Below are 22,707 nucleotides of genomic sequence, written 5' to 3' on the forward strand. Positions count from 1 at the left end.
GCTACATTACAGGGAGCTACATTACAGGGAGCTACATTACAGGGAGCTACATAACAAGGAGCTACATTACAGAGTGCTACATTACAGGGAACTACATTACAGGGAGCTACATTACAGGGAGCTACATTACAGGGAGCTACATTACAGCTACATTACAGGGTGCTACATTACAGCTACATTACAGGGAGCTACATTACAGGGAGCTACATTACAGGGCGCTACATTACAGGGAGCTACATTACAGGGAGCTACATTACAGGGAGCTACATTACAGGGAGCTACATTACAGGCAGCTACATTACAGCTACATTACAGGGAGCTACATTACAGGGAGCTACATTAGAGCTACATTACAGGGAGCTACATTACAGGGAGCTACATTACAGGGAGCTACATTACAGGGTGCTACATTACAGCTACATTACAGGGAGCTACATTACAGGGAGCTACATTACAGGGAGCTACATTACAGGGAGCTACATTACAGGGAGCTACATTACAGGGAGCTACATTACAGGGAGCTACATTACAGGGTGCTACATTACAGGGAGCTACATTACAGGGAGCTACATTACAGGGAGCTACATTACAGGGAGCTACATTACAGGGAGCTACATTACAAGGAGCTACATTACAGCTACATTACAGGGAGCTACATTACAGGGAGCTACATTACAGGGAGCTACATTACAGCTACATTACAGGGTGCTACATTACAGCTACATTACAGGGAGCTACATTACAGGGAGCTACATTACAGGGAGCTACATTACAGGGAGCTACATTACAGGGAGCTACATTACAGGGAGCTACATTACAGCTACATTACAGGGAGCTACATTACAGGGAGCTACATTACAGGGAGCTACATTACAGGGAGCTACATTACAGGGTGCTACATTACAGCTACATTACAGGGAGCTACATTACAGGGAGCTACATTACAGGGAGCTACATTACAGCTACATTACAGGGAGCTACATTACAGGGAGCTACATTACAGGGAGCTACATTACAGGGTGCTACATTACAGGGAGCTACATTACAGGGAGCTACATTACAGGGAGCTACATTACAGGGAGCTACATTACAGGGAGCTACATTACAAGGAGCTACATTACAGCTACATTACAGGGAGCTACATTACAGGGAGCTACATTACAAGGAGGTACATTACAGCTACATTACAGGGAGCTACATTACAGGGAGCTACATTACAGGGAGCTACATTACAGCTACATTACAGGGAGCTACATTACAGGGAGCTACCTTACAGCTACATTACAGGGAGCTACATTACAGGGAGCTACATTACAGGGAGCTACATTACAGGGAGCTACATTACAGGGAGCTACATTACAAGGAGCTACATTACAGCTACATTACAGGGAGCTACATTACAGGGAGCTACATTACAGGGAGCTACATTACAGGGAGCTACATTACAGGGAGCTACATTACAGCTACATTACAGGGAGCTACATTACAGGGAGCTACATTACAGGGTGCTACATTACAGGGAGCTACATTACAGGGAGCTACATTACAGGGAGCTACATTACAGGGAGCTACATTACAAGGAGCTACATTACAGCTACATTACAGGGAGCTACATTACAGGGAGCTACATTACAGGGAGCTACATTACAGCTACATTACAGGGAGCTACATTACAGGGAGCTACCTTACAGCTACATTACAGGGAGCTACATTACAGGGAGCTACATTACAGGGAGCTACATTACAGGGAGCTACATTACAGGGAGCTACATTACAAGGAGCTACATTACAGCTACATTACAGGGAGCTACATTACAGGGAGCTACATTACAGGGAGCTACATTACAGCTACATTTACAGGGAGCTACATTACAGGGAGCTACATTACAGCTACATTACAGGGAGCTACATTACAGGGAGCTACATTACAGGGAGCTACATTACAGGGAGCTACATTACAGCTACATTACAGGGAGCTACATTACAGGGAGCTACATTACAGGGAGCTACATTGCAGGGTGCTACATTACAGGGAGCTACATTACAGGGAGCTACATTACAGGGAGCTACATTACAGGGAGCTACATTACAGGGAGCTACATTACAGGGTGCTACATTACAGGGAGCTACATTACAGGGAGCTACATTACAGGGAGCTATATCACAGGGAGCTACATTACAGGGAGCTACATTACAGGGAGCTACACTACAGGGAGCTACATTACAGGGAGCTACATTACAGGGAGCTACATTACAGGGAGCTACATTACAGGGAGCTACATTACAGGGTGCTACATTACAGGGAGCTTCATTACAGCTACATTACAGGGAGCTACATTACAGGGAGCTACATTACAGGGAGCTACATTACAGGGAGCTACATTACAGCTACATTACAGGGAGCTACATTACAGGGAGCTACATTACAGGGAGCTACATTACAGGGAGCTACATTACAGGGAGCTACATTACAGGGAGCTACATTACAGGGAGCTACATTACAAGGAGCTACATTACAGCTACATTACAGGGAGCTACATTACAGGGAGCTACATTACAGGGAGCTACATTACAAGGAGCTACATTACAGGGAGCTACATTACAGGGAGCTACATTACAGGGAGCTACATTACAGGGAGCTACATTACAGGGAGCTACATTACAGCTACATTACAGGGAGCTACATTACAGCTACATTACAGGGAGCTACATTACAGGGAGCTACATTACAGCTACATTACAGGGAGCTACATTACAGGGAGCTACATTACAGGGAGCTACATTACAGGGAGCTACATTACAGGGAGCTATATTACAGGGAGCTACATTACAGGGAGCTACATTACAGGGAGCTACATTACAAGGAGCTACATTACAGCTACATTACAGGGAGCTACATTACAGGGAGCTACATTACAGGGAGCTACATTACAGGGAGCTACATTACAGGGAGCTACATTAGAGGGAGCTACATTACAAGGAGCTACATTACAGCTACATTACAGGGAGCTACATTACAGGGAGCTACATTACAAGGAGCTACATTACAGCTACATTACAGGGAGCTACATTACAGGGAGCTACATTACAGGGAGCTACATTACAGGGAGCTACATTACAGGGAGCTACATTAGAGGGAGCTACATTACAGGGAGCTACATTACAGGGTGCTACATTACAGGGAGCTACATTACAGGGAGCTACATTACAGGGTGCTACATTACAGCTACATTACAGGGAGCTACATTACAGGGAGCTACATTACAGGGAGCTACATTACAGGGAGCTACATTACAGCTACATTACAGGGAGCTACATTACATCTACATTACAGGGAGATACATTACAGGGAGCTACATTACAGGGAGCTACATTACAGGGAGCTACATTACAGGGAGCTACATTACAAGGAGCTACATTACAGGGAGCTACATTACAGGGAGCTACATTACAGGGAGCTACATTACAGGGAGCTACATTACAGGGAGCTACATTACAGCTACATTACAGGGAGCTACATTACAGGGAGCTACATTAGAGGGAGCTACATTACAGGGAGCTACATTACAGGGTGCTACATTACAGGGAGCTACATTACAGGGAGCTACATTACAGGGTGCTACATTACAGCTACATTACAGGGAGCTACATTACAGGGAGCTACATTACAGGGAGCTACATTACAGGGAGCTACATTACAGCTACATTACAGGGAGCTACATTACATCTACATTACAGGGAGATACATTACAGGGAGCTACATTACAGGGAGCTACATTACAGGGAGCTACATTACAGGGAGCTACATTACAGGGAGCTACATTACAGGGAGCTACATTACAGGGAGCTACATTACAGGGAGCTACATTACAGCTACATTACAGGGAGCTACATTACAGCTACATTACAGGGAGATACATTACAGGGAGCTACATTACAGGGAGCTACATTACAGGGAGCTACATTGCAGGGTGCTACATTACAGGGAGCTACATTACAGGGAGCTACATTACAGGGAGCTACATTACAGGGAGCTACATTACAGGGAGCTACATTACAGGGTGCTACATTACAGGGAGCTACATTACAGGGAGCTACATTACAGGGAGCTACATCACAGGGAGCTACATTACAGGGAGCTACATTACAGGGAGCTACACTACAGGGAGCTACATTACAGGGAGCTACATTACAGGGAGCTACATTACAGGGAGCTGCATTACAGGGAGCTACATTACAGGGAGCTACATTACAGGGAGCTTCATTACAGCTACATTACAGGGAGCTACATTACAGGGAGCCACATTACAGGGAGCTACATTACAGGGAGCTACATTACAGGGAGCTACATTACAGGGAGCTACATTACAGCTACATTACAGGGAGCTACATTACAGGGAGCTACATTACAGGGAGCTACATTACAGGGAGCTACATTACAGGGAGCTACATTACAGGGTGCTACATTACAGCTACATTACAGGGAGCTACATTACAGGGAGCTACATTACAGGGAGCTACATTACAGGGAGCTACATTACAGGGAGCTACATTACAGCTACATTACAGGGAGCTACATTACAGGGAGCTACATTACAGGGTGCTACATTACAGGGAGCTACATTACAGGGAGCTACATTACAGGGAGCTACATTACAGGGAGCTACATTACAGGGAGATACATTACAAGGAGCTACATTACAGCTACATTACAGGGAGCTACATTACAGGGAGCTACATTACAGGGAGCTACATTACAAGGAGCTACATTACAGGGAGCTACATTACAGGGAGCTACATTACAGGGAGCTACATTACAGGGAGCTACATTACAGGGAGCTACATTACAGCTACATTACAGGGAGCTACATTACAGCTACATTACAGGGAGCTACATTACAGGGAGCTACATTACAGCTACATTACAGGGAGCTACATTACAGGGAGCTACATTACAGGGAGCTACATTACAGGGAGCTACATTACAGGGAGCTATATTACAGGGAGCTACATTACAGGGAGCTACATTACAGGGAGCTACATTACAAGGAGCTACATTACAGCTACATTACAGGGAGCTACATTACAGGGAGCTACATTACAGGGAGCTACATTACAGGGAGCTACATTACAGGGAGCTACATTAGAGGGAGCTACATTACAAGGAGCTACATTACAGCTACATTACAGGGAGCTACATTACAGGGAGCTACATTACAAGGAGCTACATTACAGCTACATTACAGGGAGCTACATTACAGGGAGCTACATTACAGGGAGCTACATTACAGGGAGCTACATTAGAGGGAGCTACATTACAGGGAGCTACATTACAGGGTGCTACATTACAGGGAGCTACATTACAGGGAGCTACATTACAGGGTGCTACATTACAGCTACATTACAGGGAGCTACATTACAGGGAGCTACATTACAGGGAGCTACATTACAGGGAGCTACATTACAGCTACATTACAGGGAGCTACATTACATCTACATTACAGGGAGATACATTACAGGGAGCTACATTACAGGGAGCTACATTACAGGGAGCTACATTACAGGGAGCTACATTACAGGGAGCTACATTACAGCTACATTACAGGGAGCTACATTACAGGGAGATACATTACAGGGAGCTACATTACAGGGTGCTACATTACAGGGAGCTACATTACAGGGAGATACATTACAGGGAGCTACATTACAGGGTGCTACATTACAGGGAGCTACATTACAGGGAGATACATTACAGGGAGCTACATTACAGGGTGCTACATTACAGGGAGCTACATTACAGCTACATTACAGGGAGCTACATTACAGGGAGCTACATTACAGGGAGCTACATTACAGGGAGCTACATTACAGCTACATTACAGGGAGCTACATTACAGGGAGCTACATTACAGGGAGCTACATTACAGGGAGCTACATTACAGGGAGCTACATTACAGGGAGCTACATTACAGGGAGCTACATTACAAGGAGCTACATTACAGCTACATTACAGGGAGCTACATTACAGGGAGCTACATTACAGGGAGCTACATTACAAGGAGCTACATTACAGGGAGCTACATTAGAGGGAGCTACATTACAGGGAGCTACATTACAGGGAGCTACATTACAGGGAGCTACATTACAGCTACATTACAGGGAGCTACATTACAGCTACATTACAGGGAGCTACATTACAGGGAGCTACATTACAGCTACATTACAGGGAGCTACATTACAGGGAGCTACATTACAGGGAGCTACATTACAGGGAGCTACATTACAGGGAGCTATATTACAGGGAGCTACATTACAGGGAGCTACATTACAGGGAGCTACATTACAAGGAGCTACATTACAGCTACATTACAGGGAGCTACATTACAGGGAGCTACATTACAGGGAGCTACATTACAGGGAGCTACATTACAGGGAGCTACATTAGAGGGAGCTACATTACAAGGAGCTACATTACAGCTACATTACAGGGAGCTACATTACAGGGAGCTACATTACAAGGAGCTACATTACAGCTACATTACAGGGAGCTACATTACAGGGAGCTACATTACAGGGAGCTACATTACAGGGAGCTACATTACAGGGAGCTACATTAGAGGGAGCTACATTACAGGGAGCTACATTACAGGGTGCTACATTACAGGGAGCTACATTACAGGGAGCTACATTACAGGGTGCTACATTACAGCTACATTACAGGGAGCTACATTACAGGGAGCTACATTACAGGGAGCTACATTACAGGGAGCTACATTACAGCTACATTACAGGGAGCTACATTACATCTACATTACAGGGAGATACATTACAGGGAGCTACATTACAGGGAGCTACATTACAGGGAGCTACATTACAGGGAGCTACATTACAAGGAGCTACATTACAGGGAGCTACATTACAGGGAGCTACATTACAGGGAGCTACATTACAGGGAGCTACATTACAGGGAGCTACATTACAGCTACATTACAGGGAGCTACATTACAGGGAGCTACATTAGAGGGAGCTACATTACAGGGAGCTACATTACAGGGTGCTACATTACAGGGAGCTACATTACAGGGAGCTACATTACAGGGTGCTACATTACAGCTACATTACAGGGAGCTACATTACAGGGAGCTACATTACAGGGAGCTACATTACAGGGAGCTACATTACAGCTACATTACAGGGAGCTACATTACATCTACATTACAGGGAGATACATTACAGGGAGCTACATTACAGGGAGCTACATTACAGGGAGCTACATTACAGGGAGCTACATTACAGGGAGCTACATTACAGGGAGCTACATTACAGGGAGCTACATTACAGGGAGCTACATTACAGCTACATTACAGGGAGCTACATTACAGCTACATTACAGGGAGATACATTACAGGGAGCTAAATTACAGGGAGCTACATTACAGGGAGCTACATTGCAGGGTGCTACATTACAGGGAGCTACATTACAGGGAGCTACATTACAGGGAGCTACATTACAGGGAGCTACATTACAGGGAGCTACATTACAGGGTGCTACATTACAGGGAGCTACATTACAGGGAGCTACATTACAGGGAGCTACATCACAGGGAGCTACATTACAGGGAGCTACATTACAGGGAGCTACACTACAGGGAGCTACATTACAGGGAGCTACATTACAGGGAGCTACATTACAGGGAGCTGCATTACAGGGAGCTACATTACAGGGAGCTACATTACAGGGAGCTTCATTACAGCTACATTACAGGGAGCTACATTACAGGGAGCCACATTACAGGGAGCTACATTACAGGGAGCTACATTACAGGGAGCTACATTACAGGGAGCTACATTACAGCTACATTACAGGGAGCTACATTACAGGGAGCTACATTACAGGGAGCTACATTACAGGGAGCTACATTACAGGGAGCTACATTACAGGGTGCTACATTACAGCTACATTACAGGGAGCTACATTACAGGGAGCTACATTACAGGGAGCTACATTACAGGGAGCTACATTACAGGGAGCTACATTACAGCTACATTACAGGGAGCTACATTACAGGGAGCTACATTACAGGGTGCTACATTACAGGGAGCTACATTACAGGGAGCTACATTACAGGGAGCTACATTACAGGGAGCTACATTACAGGGAGATACATTACAAGGAGCTACATTACAGCTACATTACAGGGAGCTACATTACAGGGAGCTACATTACAGGGAGCTACATTACAAGGAGCTACATTACAGGGAGCTACATTACAGGGAGCTACATTACAGGGAGCTACATTACAGGGAGCTACATTACAGGGAGCTACATTACAGCTACATTACAGGGAGCTACATTACAGCTACATTACAGGGAGCTACATTACAGGGAGCTACATTACAGCTACATTACAGGGAGCTACATTACAGGGAGCTACATTACAGGGAGCTACATTACAGGGAGCTACATTACAGGGAGCTATATTACAGGGAGCTACATTACAGGGAGCTACATTACAGGGAGCTACATTACAAGGAGCTACATTACAGCTACATTACAGGGAGCTACATTACAGGGAGCTACATTACAGGGAGCTACATTACAGGGAGCTACATTACAGGGAGCTACATTAGAGGGAGCTACATTACAAGGAGCTACATTACAGCTACATTACAGGGAGCTACATTACAGGGAGCTACATTACAAGGAGCTACATTACAGCTACATTACAGGGAGCTACATTACAGGGAGCTACATTACAGGGAGCTACATTACAGGGAGCTACATTACAGGGAGCTACATTAGAGGGAGCTACATTACAGGGAGCTACATTACAGGGTGCTACATTACAGGGAGCTACATTACAGGGAGCTACATTACAGGGTGCTACATTACAGCTACATTACAGGGAGCTACATTACAGGGAGCTACATTACAGGGAGCTACATTACAGGGAGCTACATTACAGGGAGCTACATTACAGCTACATTACAGGGAGCTACATTACATCTACATTACAGGGAGATACATTACAGGGAGCTACATTACAGGGAGCTACATTACAGGGAGCTACATTACAGGGAGCTACATTACAGGGAGCTACATTACAGGGAGCTACATTACAGCTACATTACAGGGAGCTACATTACAGGGAGATACATTACAGGGAGCTACATTACAGGGTGCTACATTACAGGGAGCTACATTACAGGGAGATACATTACAGGGAGCTACATTACAGGGTGCTACATTACAGGGAGCTACATTACAGGGAGATACATTACAGGGAGCTACATTACAGGGTGCTACATTACAGGGAGCTACATTACAGGGAGCTACATTACAGGGAGCTACATTACAGGGTGCTACATTACAGGGAGCTACATTACAGGGAGATACATTACAGGGAGCTACATTACAGGGTGCTACATTACAGGGAGCTACATTACAGGGAGCTACATTACAGGGAGCTACATTACAGGGAGCTACATTACAGCTACATTACAGGGAGCTACATTACAGGGAGCTACATTACAGGGAGCTACATTACAGGGAGCTACATTACAGGGAGCTACATTACAGGGAGCTACATTACAGGGAGCTACATTACAGGGAGCTACATTACAGGGAGCTACATTACAGGGAGCTACATTACAGGGAGCTACATTACAGGGTGCTACATTACAGGGAGCTACATTACAGGGAGCTACATTACAGGGAGCTACATTACAGGGAGCTACATTACAGGGAGCTACATTACAGGGAGCTACATTACAGGGAGCTACATTACAGGGAGCTACATTACAGGGAGCTACATTACAGGGAGCTACATTACAGGGAGCTACATTACAGGGAGCTACATTACAGGGAGCTACATTACAGGGGGGTTTTGATGTTTGACTCCATGTGTCTTCCTGCTCTATACTAGTTTGACCCTTTTCTTCTCCCCCTTCTTTTAACCCCTCTCCCCCTCCTCCTCTCCCCCTCCTTCATCTCCCCTGACTGTCACTTCACCCTCTCCCCCTCCTCCTCTCCCCCTCCTCCTCTCCCCTGACTGTCACTTCCTCCTCTCCCCCTACTCCTCTCCCCCTCCTCCTCTCCCCTGACTGTCACTTCCTCCTCTCCCCCTCCTCCTCTCCCCTGACTGTCACTTCCTCCTCTCCCCCTCCTCCTCTCCCCCTCCTCCTCTCCCCTGACTGTCACTTCACCCTCTCCCCCTCCTCCTCTCCCCTGACTCTCACTTCCTCCTCTCCCCCTCCTCCTCTCCCCCTCCTCCTCTCCCCCTCCTCCTCCTCTCTACCAAATTATTTTCCCCTGTTCCCCCTCACCCCTCTTAAACTACTATTCCATCCCAATCTCCCTCTCTCCTATTTCTCTTCCTCTCCCTTCCTCCCCCCAGTCTCCTGGGCTCCATGTTCCCTCTCCCTCGTATAATATTTGCCATGTCTCGCGACGGCCTCCTCTTCTCCTTCTTGGCCCGCGTCAGTAAGAGGAAGACACCCATCATGTCCACCATGGCCGCTGGGGTCATGTCTGGTAAGCAGCATCAGGGGTTAGGGGTTAGAGGTTAGGGAAGACACCCATAATGTCCACCATGGCCGCTGGGGTCATATCTGGTAAGCAGCATCAGGGGTTAAATTCCCAGAGTTAGAGTTGGTGGGACAGTGGTAGAGAGAGGAGCTGAATGGGGTCGTTGTTTACCGAGCTGTGATCACCATGAACGGAGAGATTAAAGTTCAATAAACCTGGTGTTCAGAGTGCTGTGACCCTATAGTACAGTTCGTCAGATTGGACCCCAGCTCTGTGGATGATGTGGCACCTGGTGTTCAGAGTGCTGTGACCCTTTAGTACAGTACGTCAGATTGGACCCCAGCTCTGTGGATGATGTGGCCAAGCAGTTTGCTTTCTGTACTGTGTTTGAACCACACATGGTCAGTTTGTAGTAATGTAGTCACTATTTCAAAAGTCTCAGCCCAGTGATATTTATGTATCTTATCAAGCATAAGAGTGGAAAGAGAGGAGAGGAGAAAGGACAGAGAGTAGAGAGAAGACAGAGAGCAGAGAGAGGACAGAGAGCAGAGAGAGGACAGAGAGCAGAGAGAGGACAGAGAGCAGAGAGAGGACAGAGAGAGGACAGAGAGTAGAGAGAGGACAGAGAGCAGAGAGAGGACAGAGAGTAGAGAGAGGACAGAGAGCAGAGAGAGGACAGAGAGCAGAGAGAGGACAGAGAGAGGACAGAGAGTAGAGAGAGGACAGAGAGCAGAGAGAGGACAGAGAGCAGAGAGAGGACAGAGAGAGGACAGAGAGCAGAGAGAGGACAGAGAGTAGAGAGAGGACAGAGAGCAGAGAGAGGACAGAGAGCAGAGAGAGGACAGAGAGAGGACAGAGAGCAGAGAGAGGACAGAGAGCAGAGAGAGGACAGAGAGTAGAGAGAGGACAGAGAGCGGACAGAGAGGACAGAGAGCAGAGAGAGGACAGAGAGTAGAGAGAGGACAGAGAGCAGAGAGAGGACAGAGAGTAGAGAGAGGACAGAGAGTAGAGAGAGGACAGAGAGCAGAGAGAGGACAGAGAGCAGAGAGAGGACAGAGAGCAGAGAGAGGACAGAGAGAGGACAGAGAGTAGAGAGAGGACAGAGAGCAGAGAGAGGACAGAGAGTAGAGAGAGGACAGAGAGCAGAGAGAGGACAGAGAGAGGACAGAGAGCAGAGAGAGGACAGAGAGCAGAGAGAGGACAGAGAGTAGAGAGAGGACAGAGAGTAAAGAGAGGACAGAGAGCAGAGAGAGGACAGAGAGCAGAGAGAGGACAGAGAGAGGACAGAGAGCAGAGAGAGGACAGAGAGCAGAGAGAGGACAGAGAGTAGAGAGAGGACAGAGAGCGGACAGAGAGGACAGAGAGCAGAGAGAGGACAGAGAGTAGAGAGAGGACAGAGAGCAGAGAGAGGACAGAGAGTAGAGAGAGGACAGAGAGTAGAGAGAGGACAGAGAGCAGAGAGAGGACAGAGAGCAGAGAGAGGACAGAGAGCAGAGAGAGGACAGAGAGCAGAGAGAGGACAGAGAGCAGAGAGAGGACAGAGAGTAGAGAGAGGACAGAGAGCAGAGAGAGGACAGAGAGCAGAGAGAGGACAGAGAGAGGACAGAGAGAGGACAGAGAGCAGAGAGAGGACAGAGAGCAGAGAGAGGACAGAGAGTAGAGAGAGGACAGAGAGCAGAGAGAGGACAGAGAGCAGAGAGAGGACAGAGAGTAGAGAGAGGACAGAGAGCAGAGAGAGGACAGAGAGAGGACAGAGAGAGGACAGAGAGCAGAGAGAGGACAGAGAGAGGACAGAGAGAGGACAGAGAGAGGACAGAGAGCAGAGAGAGGACAGAGAGTAGAGAGAGGACAGAGAGCAGAGAGAGGACAGAGAGCAGAGAGAGGACAGAGAGCAGAGAGAGGACAGAGAGAGGACAGAGAGTAGAGATAATGAATTATACTTTACATTAATGAGTGGATCAAACATTTGGCCTTTCTGACTCTCTCCTCCAGCTATCATGGCCTTTCTGTTTGACCTGAAGGACCTGGTAGATCTGATGTCTATAGGGACTCTACTGGCTTACACCCTGGTGGCAGCATGCGTCCTAGTCCTCAGGTTAGTACCCTAAACCCTGCACCCTAAACCCTACACCCTGGTGGCAGCATGCGTCCTAGTCCTCAGGTTAGTACCCTAAACCCTACACCCTAAACCCTACACCCTGGAGGCAGCATGCGTTCTAGTCCTCAGGTTAGTACCCTAAACCCTACACCCTAAACCCTACACCCTGGTGGCAGCATGCGTCCTAGTCCTCAGGTTAGTACCCTAAACCCTACACCCTAAACCCTACACCCTGGTGGCAGCATGTGTTCTAATCCTCAGGTTAGTACCCTAAACCCTACACCCTAAACCCTACACCCTGGAGGCAGCATGCGTTCTAGTCCTCAGGTTAGTACCCTAAACCCTACACCCTAAACCCTACACCCTGGTGGCAGCATGCGTTCTAGTCCTCAGGTTAGTACCCTAAACCCTACACCCTAAACCCTACACCCTGGTGGCAGCATGCGTTCTAGTCCTCAGGTTAGTACCCTAAACCCTACACCCTAAACCCTACACCCTAAACCCTACACCCTGGTGGCAGCCTGCGTTCTAGTCCTCAGGTTAGTACCCTAAACCCTACACTCTAAACCCTACACCCTAAACCCTACACCCTGGTGGCAGCCTGCGTTCTAGTCCTCAGGTTAGTACCCTAAACCCTACACCCTAAACCCTACACCCTAAACCCTACACCCTGGTGGCAGCCTGCGTTCTAGTCCTCAGGTTAGTACCCTAAACCCTACACCCTAAACCCTACACCCTAAACCCTACACCCTGGTGGCAGCATGCGTTCTAGTCCTCAGGTTAGTACCCTAAACCCTACACCCTAAACCCTACACCCTAAACCCTACACCCTGGTGGCAGCATGCGTTCTAGTCCTCAGGTTAGTACCCTAAACCCTACACCCTAAACCCTACACCCTGGTGGCAGCATGCGTTCTAGTCCTCAGGTTAGTACCCTAAACCCTACACCCTAAACCCTACACCCTGGTGGCAGCATGCGTTCTAGTCCTCAGGTTAGTACCCTAAACCCTACACCCTAAACCCTACACCCTGGTGGCAGCATGCGTCCTAGTCCTCAGGTTAGTACCCTAAACCCTACACCCTAAACCCTACACCCTAAACCCTACACCCTGGTGGCAGCCTGCGTTCTAGTCCTCAGGTTAGTACCCTAAACCCTACACCCTAAACCCTACACCCTAAACCCTACACCCTGGTGGCAGCCTGCGTTCTAGTCCTCAGGTTAGTACCCTAAACCCTACACCCTAAACCCTACACCCTAAACCCTACACCCTGGTGGCAGCATGCGTTCTAGTCCTCAGGTTAGTACCCTAAACCCTACACCCTAAACCCTACACCCTGGTGGCAGCATGCGTTCTAGTCCTCAGGTTAGTACCCTAAACCCTACACCCTAAACCCTACACCCTAAACCCTACACCCTGGTGGCAGCATGCGTTCTAGTCCTCAGGTTAGTACCCTAAACCCTACACCCTAAACCCTACACCCTGGTGGCAGCATGCGTTCTAGTCCTCAGGTTAGTACCCTAAACCCTACACCCTAAACCCTACACCCTGGTGGCAGCATGCGTCCTAGTCCTCAGGTGAGAGGACAATCATGTCTATCAACAGATGACTCCCATTGAAAAGTGATTATCTCCATCTGTAATGTTTCGACTGAGTCTAGTAACCCTAAGAGATAGAAGGAGGATCAGAACCAGTGGTGATACTGATGGTCTGCATACACAGCCGGTTAGGATCATTAACACAGCCGGTTAGGATCATTAACACAGCCGGTTAGGATCATTAACACAGCCGGTTAGGATCATTAACACAGCCGGGTAGGATCATTAACACAGCCGGTTAGGATCATTAACACAGCCGGGTAGGAGAATTAACACAGCCGGTTAGGATCATTAACATGGCAGGTTAGGATCATTAACACAGCCGGTTAGGATCATTAACATGGCAGGTTAGGATCATTAACACAGCCGGTTAGGAGAATTAACACAGCCGGTTAGGATCATTAACACAGCCGGGTAGGATCATTAACATGGCAGGTTAGGATCATTAACACAGCTGGTTAGGATCATTAACATGGCAGGTTAGGATCATTAACATGGCAGGTTAGGATCATTAACACAGCCGGTTAGGATCATTAACACAGCCGGGTAGGATCATTAACACAGCCGGTTAGGATCATTAACACAGCCGGTTAGGAGAATTAACACAGCCGGTTAGGAGAATTAACACAGCCGGTTAGGAGAATTAACATGGCCGGTTAGGAGAATTAACACAGCCGGTTAGGAGAATTAACATGGCCGGTTAGGAGAATTAACACAGCCGGTTAGGAGAATTAACATGGCCGGTTAGGAGAATTAACACAGCCGGTTAGGAGAATTAACATGGCCGGTTAGGAGAATTAACACAGCTGGTTAGGATCATTAACACAGCTGGTTAGGAGAATTAACATGGCCGGTTAGGAGAATTAACACAGCCGGTTAGGAGAATTAACATGGCCGGTTAGGAGAATTAACACAGCCGGTTAGGAGAATTAACACAGCCGGGTAGGAGAATTAACATGGCCGGTTAGGAGAATTAACACAGCCGGTTAGGAGAATTAACATGGCCGGTTAGGAGAATTAACACAGCCGGTTAGGAGAATTAACATGGCCGGTTAGGAGAATTAACATGGCAGGTTAGGATCATTAACACAGCCGGTTAGGATCATTAACATGGCAGGTTAGGATCATTAACACAGCCGGTTAGGAGAATTAACACAGCCGGTTAGGAGAATTAACACAGCCGGTTAGGAGAATTAACACAGCTGGTTAGGATCATTAACACAGCTGGTTAGGATCATTAACATGGCAGGTTAGGATCATTAACATGGCCGGTTAGGATCATTAACACAGCCGGTTAGGATCATTAACACAGCCGGTTAGGAGAATTAACACAGCCGGTTAGGATCATTAACACAGCCGGTTAGGAGAATTAACACAGCTGGTTAGGATCATTAACACAGCCGGTTAGGATCATTAACATGGCAGGTTAGGATCATTAACACAGCCGGTTAGGAGAATTAACACAGCCGGTTAGGAGAATTAACACAGCCGGTTAGGAGAATTAACACAGCTGGTTAGGATCATTAACACAGCTGGTTAGGATCATTAACATGGCAGGTTAGGATCATTAACATGGCCGGTTAGGATCATTAACACAGCCGGTTAGGATCATTAACACAGCCGGTTAGGAGAATTAACACAGCTGGTTAGGAGAATTAACACAGCCGGTTAGGAGAATTAACACAGCCGGGTAGGATCATTAACACAGCTGGTTAGGATCATTAACACAGCCGGGTAGGATCATTAACATGGCCGGTTAGGATAATTAACACAGCTGGTTAGGATCATTAACATGGCAGGTTAGTATCATTAACACAGCCGGTTAGGAGAATTAACACAGCCGGTTAGGAGAATTAACATGGCCGGTTAGGAGAATTAACACAGCCGGTTAGGAGAATTAACATGGCAGGTTAGGATCATTAACATGGCAGGTTAGGATCATTAACACAGCCGGTTAGGAGAATTAACACAGCCGGTTAGGATCATTAACACAGCTGGTTAGGATCATTAACACAGCCGGTTAGGAGAATTAACACAGCCGGGTAGGATCATTAACATGGCAGGTTAGGATCATTAACACAGCCGGTTAGGAGAATTAACACAGCTGGTTAGGAGAATTAACACAGCCGGTTAGGATCATTAACACAGCTGGTTAGGATCATTAACACAGCCGGTTAGGAGAATTAACACAGCCGGTTAGGATCATTAACACAGCTGGTTAGGATCATTAACATGGCCGGTTAGGATCATTAACACAGCCGGTTAGGATCATTAACACAGCTGGTTAGGATCATTAACATGGCAGGTTAGGATCATTAACACAGCCGGTTAGGAGAATTAACACAGCCGGTTAGGATCATTAACACAGCCGGTTAGGATCATTAACACAGCCGGTTAGGAGAATTAACACAGCCGGTTAGGAGAATTAACACAGCCGGTTAGGAGAATTAACATGGCCGGTTAGGAGAATTAACATGGCCGGTTAGGAGAATTAACACATCCGGTTAGGAGAATTAACACAGCCGGTTAGGAGAATTAACACAGCTGGTTAGGAGAATTAACACAGCCGGTTAGGAGAATTAACACAGCCGGTTAGGATCATTAACACAGCTGGTTAGGATCATTAACACGGCAGGTTAGGATCATTAACATGGCAGGTTAGGATCATTAACACAGCCGGTTAGGATAATTAACACAGCCGGTTAGGAGAATTAACACAGCCGGTTAGGAGAATTAACACAGCCGGTTAGGAGAATTAACACAGCTGGTTAGGAGAATTAACACAGCCGGTTAGGAGAATTAACACAGCCGGTTAGGATCATTAACACAGCTGGTTAGGATCATTAACACGGCAGGTTAGGATCATTAACATGGCAGGTTAGGATCATTAACACAGCCGGTTAGGAGAATTAACACAGCCGGTTAGGAGAATTAACACAGCCGGTTAGGATCATTAACACAGCTGGTTAGGATCATTAACATGACAGGTTAGGATCATTAACATGGCAGGTTAGGATCATTAACACAGCCGGTTAGGAGAATTAACACAGCCGGTTAGGAGAATTAACACAGCCGGTTAGGATCATTAACACAGCTGGTTAGGATCATTAACATGGCAGGTTAGGATAATTAACATGGCAGGTTAGGATCATTAACATGGCAGGTTAGGATATTTAACATCGCAGGTTAGGATCATTAACACAGCCGGGTAGGATCATTAACACAGCCGGTTAGGATCATTAACACAGCCGGTTAGGAGAATTAACACAGCCGGTTAGGAGAATTAACACTGCCGGTTAGGAGAATTAACATGGCCGGTTAGGAGAATTAACACAGCCGGTTAGGAGAATTAACATGGCCGGTTAGGAGAATTAACACAGCCGGTTAGGAGAATTAACATGGCCGGTTAGGAGAATTAACACAGCCGGTTAGGATAATTAACATGGCCGGTTAGGAGAATTAACATGGCAGGTTAGGATCATTAACACAGCCGGTTAGGATCATTAACATGGCAGGTAAGGATCATTAACACAGCCGGTTAGGAGAATTAACACAGCCGGTTAGGATCATTAACACAGCCGGGTGGGATCATTAACACAGCCGGTTAGGATCATTAACACAGCCGGTTAGGAGAATTAACACTGCCGGTTAGGAGAATTAACATGGCCGGTTAGGAGAATTAACACAGCCGGTTAGGAGAATTAACATGGCCGGTTAGGAGAATTAACACAGCCGGTTAGGAGAATTAACATGGCCGGTTAGGAGAATTAACACAGCCGGTTAGGAGAATTAACATGGCCGGTTAGGAGAATTAACACAGCCGGTTAGGAGAATTAACATGGCCGGTTAGGAGAATTAACATGGCAGGTTAGGATCATTAACACAGCCGGTTAGGATCATTAACATGGCAGGTTAGGAACATTAACACAGCCGGTTAGGAGAATTAACACAGCCGGTTAGGATAATTAACACAGCTGGTTAGGATCATTAACATGGCAGGTTAGGATCATTAACACAGCCGGTTAGGAGAATTAACACAGCCGGTTAGGATCATTAACACAGCTGGTTAGGATCATAAACATGGCAGGTTAGGATCATTAACATGGCAGGTTAGGATCATTAACACAGCCGGTTAGGAGAATTAACACAGCTGGTTAGGAGAATTAACACAGCCGGTTAGGATCATTAACACAGCTGGTTTGGATCATTAACACAGCTGGTTAGGATCATTAACATGGCCGGTTAGGATCATTAACACAGCCGGTTAGGATCATTAACATGGCAGGTTAGGATCATTAACATGGCAGGTTAGGATCATTAACACAGCCGGTTAGGAGAATTAACACAGCCGGTTAGGAGAATTAACACAGCCGGTTAGGAGAATTAACATGGCCGGTTAGGAGAATTAACATGGCCGGTTAGGAGAATTAACACAGCCGGTTAGGAGAATTAACACAGCCGGTTAGGAGAATTAACACAGCTGGTTAGGAGAATTAACACAGCCGGTTAGGAGAATTAACACAGCCGGTTAGGATCATTAACACAGCTGGTTAGGATCATTAACATGGCAGGTTAGGATCATTAACATGGCAGGTTAGGATCATTAACACAGCCGGTTAGGAGAATTAACACAGCCGGTTAGGAGAATTAACACAGCCGGTTAGGATCATTAACACAGCTGGTTAGGATCATTAACATGGCAGGTTAGGATCATTAACATGGCAGGTTAGGATCATTAACATGGCAGGTTAGGATCATTAACATGGCAGGTTAGGATCATTAACATGGCAGGTTAGGATCATTAACACAGCCGGTTAGGATCATTAACACAGCCGGTTAGGATCATTAACACAGCCGGTTAGGAGAATTAACACAGCCGGTTAGGAGAATTAACACAGCCGGTTAGGAGAATTAACACAGCCGGGTAGGATCATTAACATGGCAGGTTAGGATCATTAACACAGCCGGTTAGGAGAATTAACACAGCCGGTTAGGATCATTAACACAGCTGGTTAGGATCATTAACACAGCCGGTTAGGAGAATTAACACAGCCGGGTAGGATCATTAACATGGCAGGTTAGGATCATTAACACAGCCGGTTAGGAGAATTAACACAGCTGGTTAGGATCATTAACACAGCCGGTTAGGATCATTAACACAGCTGGTTAGGATCATTAACACAGCCGGTTAGGAGAATTAACACAGCCGGTTAGGATCATTAACACAGCTGGTTAGGAGAATTAACATGGCAGGTTAGGATCATTAACATGGCAGGTTAGGATCATTAACACAGCCGGTTAGGAGAATTAACACAGCCGGTTAGGAGAATTAACACAGCCGGTTAGGAGAATTAACATGGCCGGTTAGGAGAATTAACATGGCCGGTTAGGAGAATTAACACAGCCGGTTAGGAGAATTAACACAGCCGGTTAGGAGAATTAACAAAGCTGGTTAGGAGAATTAACACAGCCGGTTAGGAGAATTAACACAGCCGGTTAGGATCATTAACACAGCTGGTTAGGATCATTAACAAGGCAGGTTAGGATCATTAACATGGCAGGTTAGGATCATTAACACAGCCGGTTAGGAGAATTAACACAGCCGGTTAGGAGAATTAACACAGCCGGTTAGGATCATTAACACAGCTGGTTAGGATCATTAACATGGCAGGTTAGGATCATTAACATGGCCGGTTAGGATCATTAACACAGCCGGTTAGGAGAATTAACACAGCCGGTTAGGAGAATTAACACAGCCGGTTAGGAGAATTAACACAGCCGGTTAGGATCATTAACACAGCTGGTTAGGATAATTAACATGGCAGGTTAGGATCATTAACATGGCAGGTTAGGATCATTAACATGGCAGGTTAGGATCATTAACACAGCCGGTTAGGATCATTAACATGGCAGGTTAGGATATTTAACATCGCAGGTTAGGATCATTAACACAGCCGGGTAGGATCATTAACACAGCCGGTTAGGATCATTAACACAGCCGGTTAGGAGAATTAACACAGCCGGTTAGGAGAATTAACACAGCCGGTTAGGAGAATTAACATGGCCGGTTAGGAGAATTAACACAGCCGGTTAGGAGAATTAACATGGCCGGTTAGGAGAATTAACACAGCCGGTTAGGAGAATTAACATGGCCGGTTAGGAGAATTAACACAGCCGGTTAGGAGAATTAACATGGCCGGTTAGGAGAATTAACATGGCAGGTTAGGATCATTAACACAGCCGGTTAGGATCATTAACATGGCAGGTTAGGATCATTAACACAGCCGGTTAGGAGAATTAACACAGCCGGTTAGGAGAATTAACACAGTCGGTTAGGATCATTAACACAGCCGGTTAGGATCATTAACACAGTCGGTTAGGATCATTAACACAGCCGGTTAGGATCATTAACACAGCCGGTTAGGAGAATTAACACAGCCGGTTAGGATCATTAACACAGCTGGTTAGGATCATTAACACAGCCGGTTAGGAGAATTAACACAGCCGGTTAGGATCATTAACACAGCTGGTTAGGATCATTAACATGGCCGGTTAGGATCATTAACACAGCCGGTTAGGATCATTAACATGGCAGGTTAGGATCATTAACATGGCAGGTTAGGATCATTAACACAGCCGGTTAGGAGAATTAACACAGCCGGTTAGGAGAATTAACACAGCCGGTTAGGAGAATTAACATGGCCGGTTAGGAGAATTAACATGGCCGGTTAGGAGAATTAACACAGCCGGTTAGGAGAATTAACACAGCCGGTTAGGAGAATTAACACAGCTGGTTAGGAGAATTAACACAGCCGGTTAGGAGAATTAACACAGCCGGTTAGGATCATTAACACAGCTGGTTAGGATCATTAACATGGCAGGTTAGGATCATTAACATGGCAGGTTAGGATCATTAACACAGCCGGTTAGGAGAATTAACACAGCCGGTTAGGAGAATTAACACAGCCGGTTAGGATCATTAACACAGCTGGTTAGGATCATTAACATGGCAGGTTAGGATCATTAACACAGCTGGTTAGGATCATTAACACAGCCGGTTAGGATCATTAACATGGCAGGTTAGGATCATTAACATGGCAGGTTAGGATCATTAACATGGCAGGTTAGGATCATTAACACAGCCGGTTAGGAGAATTAACATGGCAGGTTAGGATCATTAACATGGCAGGTTAGGATCATTAACACAGCCGGTTAGGAGAATTAACATGGCAGGTTAGGATCATTAACATGGCAGGTTAGGATCATTAACATGGCAGGTTAGGATCATTAACATGGCAGGTTAGGAGAATTAACATGGCAGGTTAGGATCATTAACATGGCCGGTTAGGATCATTAACATGGCAGGTTAGGATCATTAACACAGCCGGTTAGGATAATTAACATGGCAGGTTAGGATCATTAACACAGCTGGTTAGGATCATTAACATGGCAGGTTAGGATCATTAACACAGCCGGTTAGGAGAATTAACACAGCCGGTTAGGATAATTAACATGGCAGGTTAGGATCATTAACACAGCTGGTTAGGATCATTAACACAGCCGGTTAGGATCATTAACATGGCAGGTTAGGATCATTAACACAGCTGGTTAGGATCATTAACATGGCAGGTTAGGATCATTAACATGGCAGGTTAGGATCATTAACACAGCTGGTTAGGATCATTAACATGGCAGGTTAGGATCATTAACATGGCAGGTTAGGATCATTAACACAGCTGGTTAGGATCATTAACACAGCCGGGTAGGATCATTAACACAGCCGGTTAGGATCATTAACATGGCAGGTTAGGATCATTAACACAGCTGGTTAGGATCATTAACACAGCCGGTTAGGATCATTAACACAGCCGGTTAGGATCATTAACACAGCCGGGTAGGAGAATTAACACAGCCGGTTAGGAGAATTAACACAGCAGGTTAGGAGAATTAACACAGCCGGTTAGGAGAATTAACATGGCCGGTTAGGAGAATTAACACAGCCGGTTAGGAGAATTAACACAGCCGGTTAGGATAATTAACATGGCCGGTTAGGAGAATTAACATGGCCGGTTAGGAGAATTAACATGGCAGGTTAGGATCATTAACACAGCCGGTTAGGATCATTAACACAGCTGGTTAGGATCATTAACATGGCAGGTTAGGAGAATTAACACAGCCGGTTAGGAGAATTAACACAGCCGGTTAGGATCATTAACATGGCAGGTTAGGATCATTAACACAGCTGGTTAGGATCATTAACATGGCAGGTTAGGATCATTAACACAGCCGGTTAGGATCATTAACATGGCAGGTTAGGATCATTAACACAGCTGGTTAGGATCATTAACATGGCCGGTTAGGAGAATTAACACAGCCGGTTAGGATCATTAACACAGCCGGTTAGGATCATTAACATGGCAGGTTAGGATCATTAACACAGCTGGTTAGGATCATTAACACAGCTGGTTAGGATCATTAACATGGCC

General features: G+C 46.2%; 1 protein-coding gene across 1 annotated transcript in view; it reads left to right on the forward strand.

Annotated features, from left to right (window-relative positions):
• The window catches only part of LOC311114919 (high affinity cationic amino acid transporter 1-like), a gene marked incomplete at its 5' end in the record, with an annotated part of 64,485 nt that overhangs the window by 31,130 nt on the left and 10,648 nt on the right, over nt 1–22,707 (forward strand). The window contains 2 exons of the mRNA XM_084190136.1: nt 10,397–10,533; nt 12,520–12,622. Of these exons, the coding sequence (XP_084046262.1) occupies nt 10,397–10,533; nt 12,520–12,622 (240 nt within the window). The remainder of the gene's footprint in view (nt 1–10,396; nt 10,534–12,519; nt 12,623–22,707) is intronic.

The sequence above is a fragment of the Coregonus lavaretus genome, assembly GCF_964263955.1.
Source record: "Coregonus lavaretus genome assembly, contig: HAP1_SCAFFOLD_425, whole genome shotgun sequence".
NCBI classification, from domain to species: Eukaryota; Metazoa; Chordata; class Actinopteri; order Salmoniformes; family Salmonidae; genus Coregonus; species Coregonus lavaretus.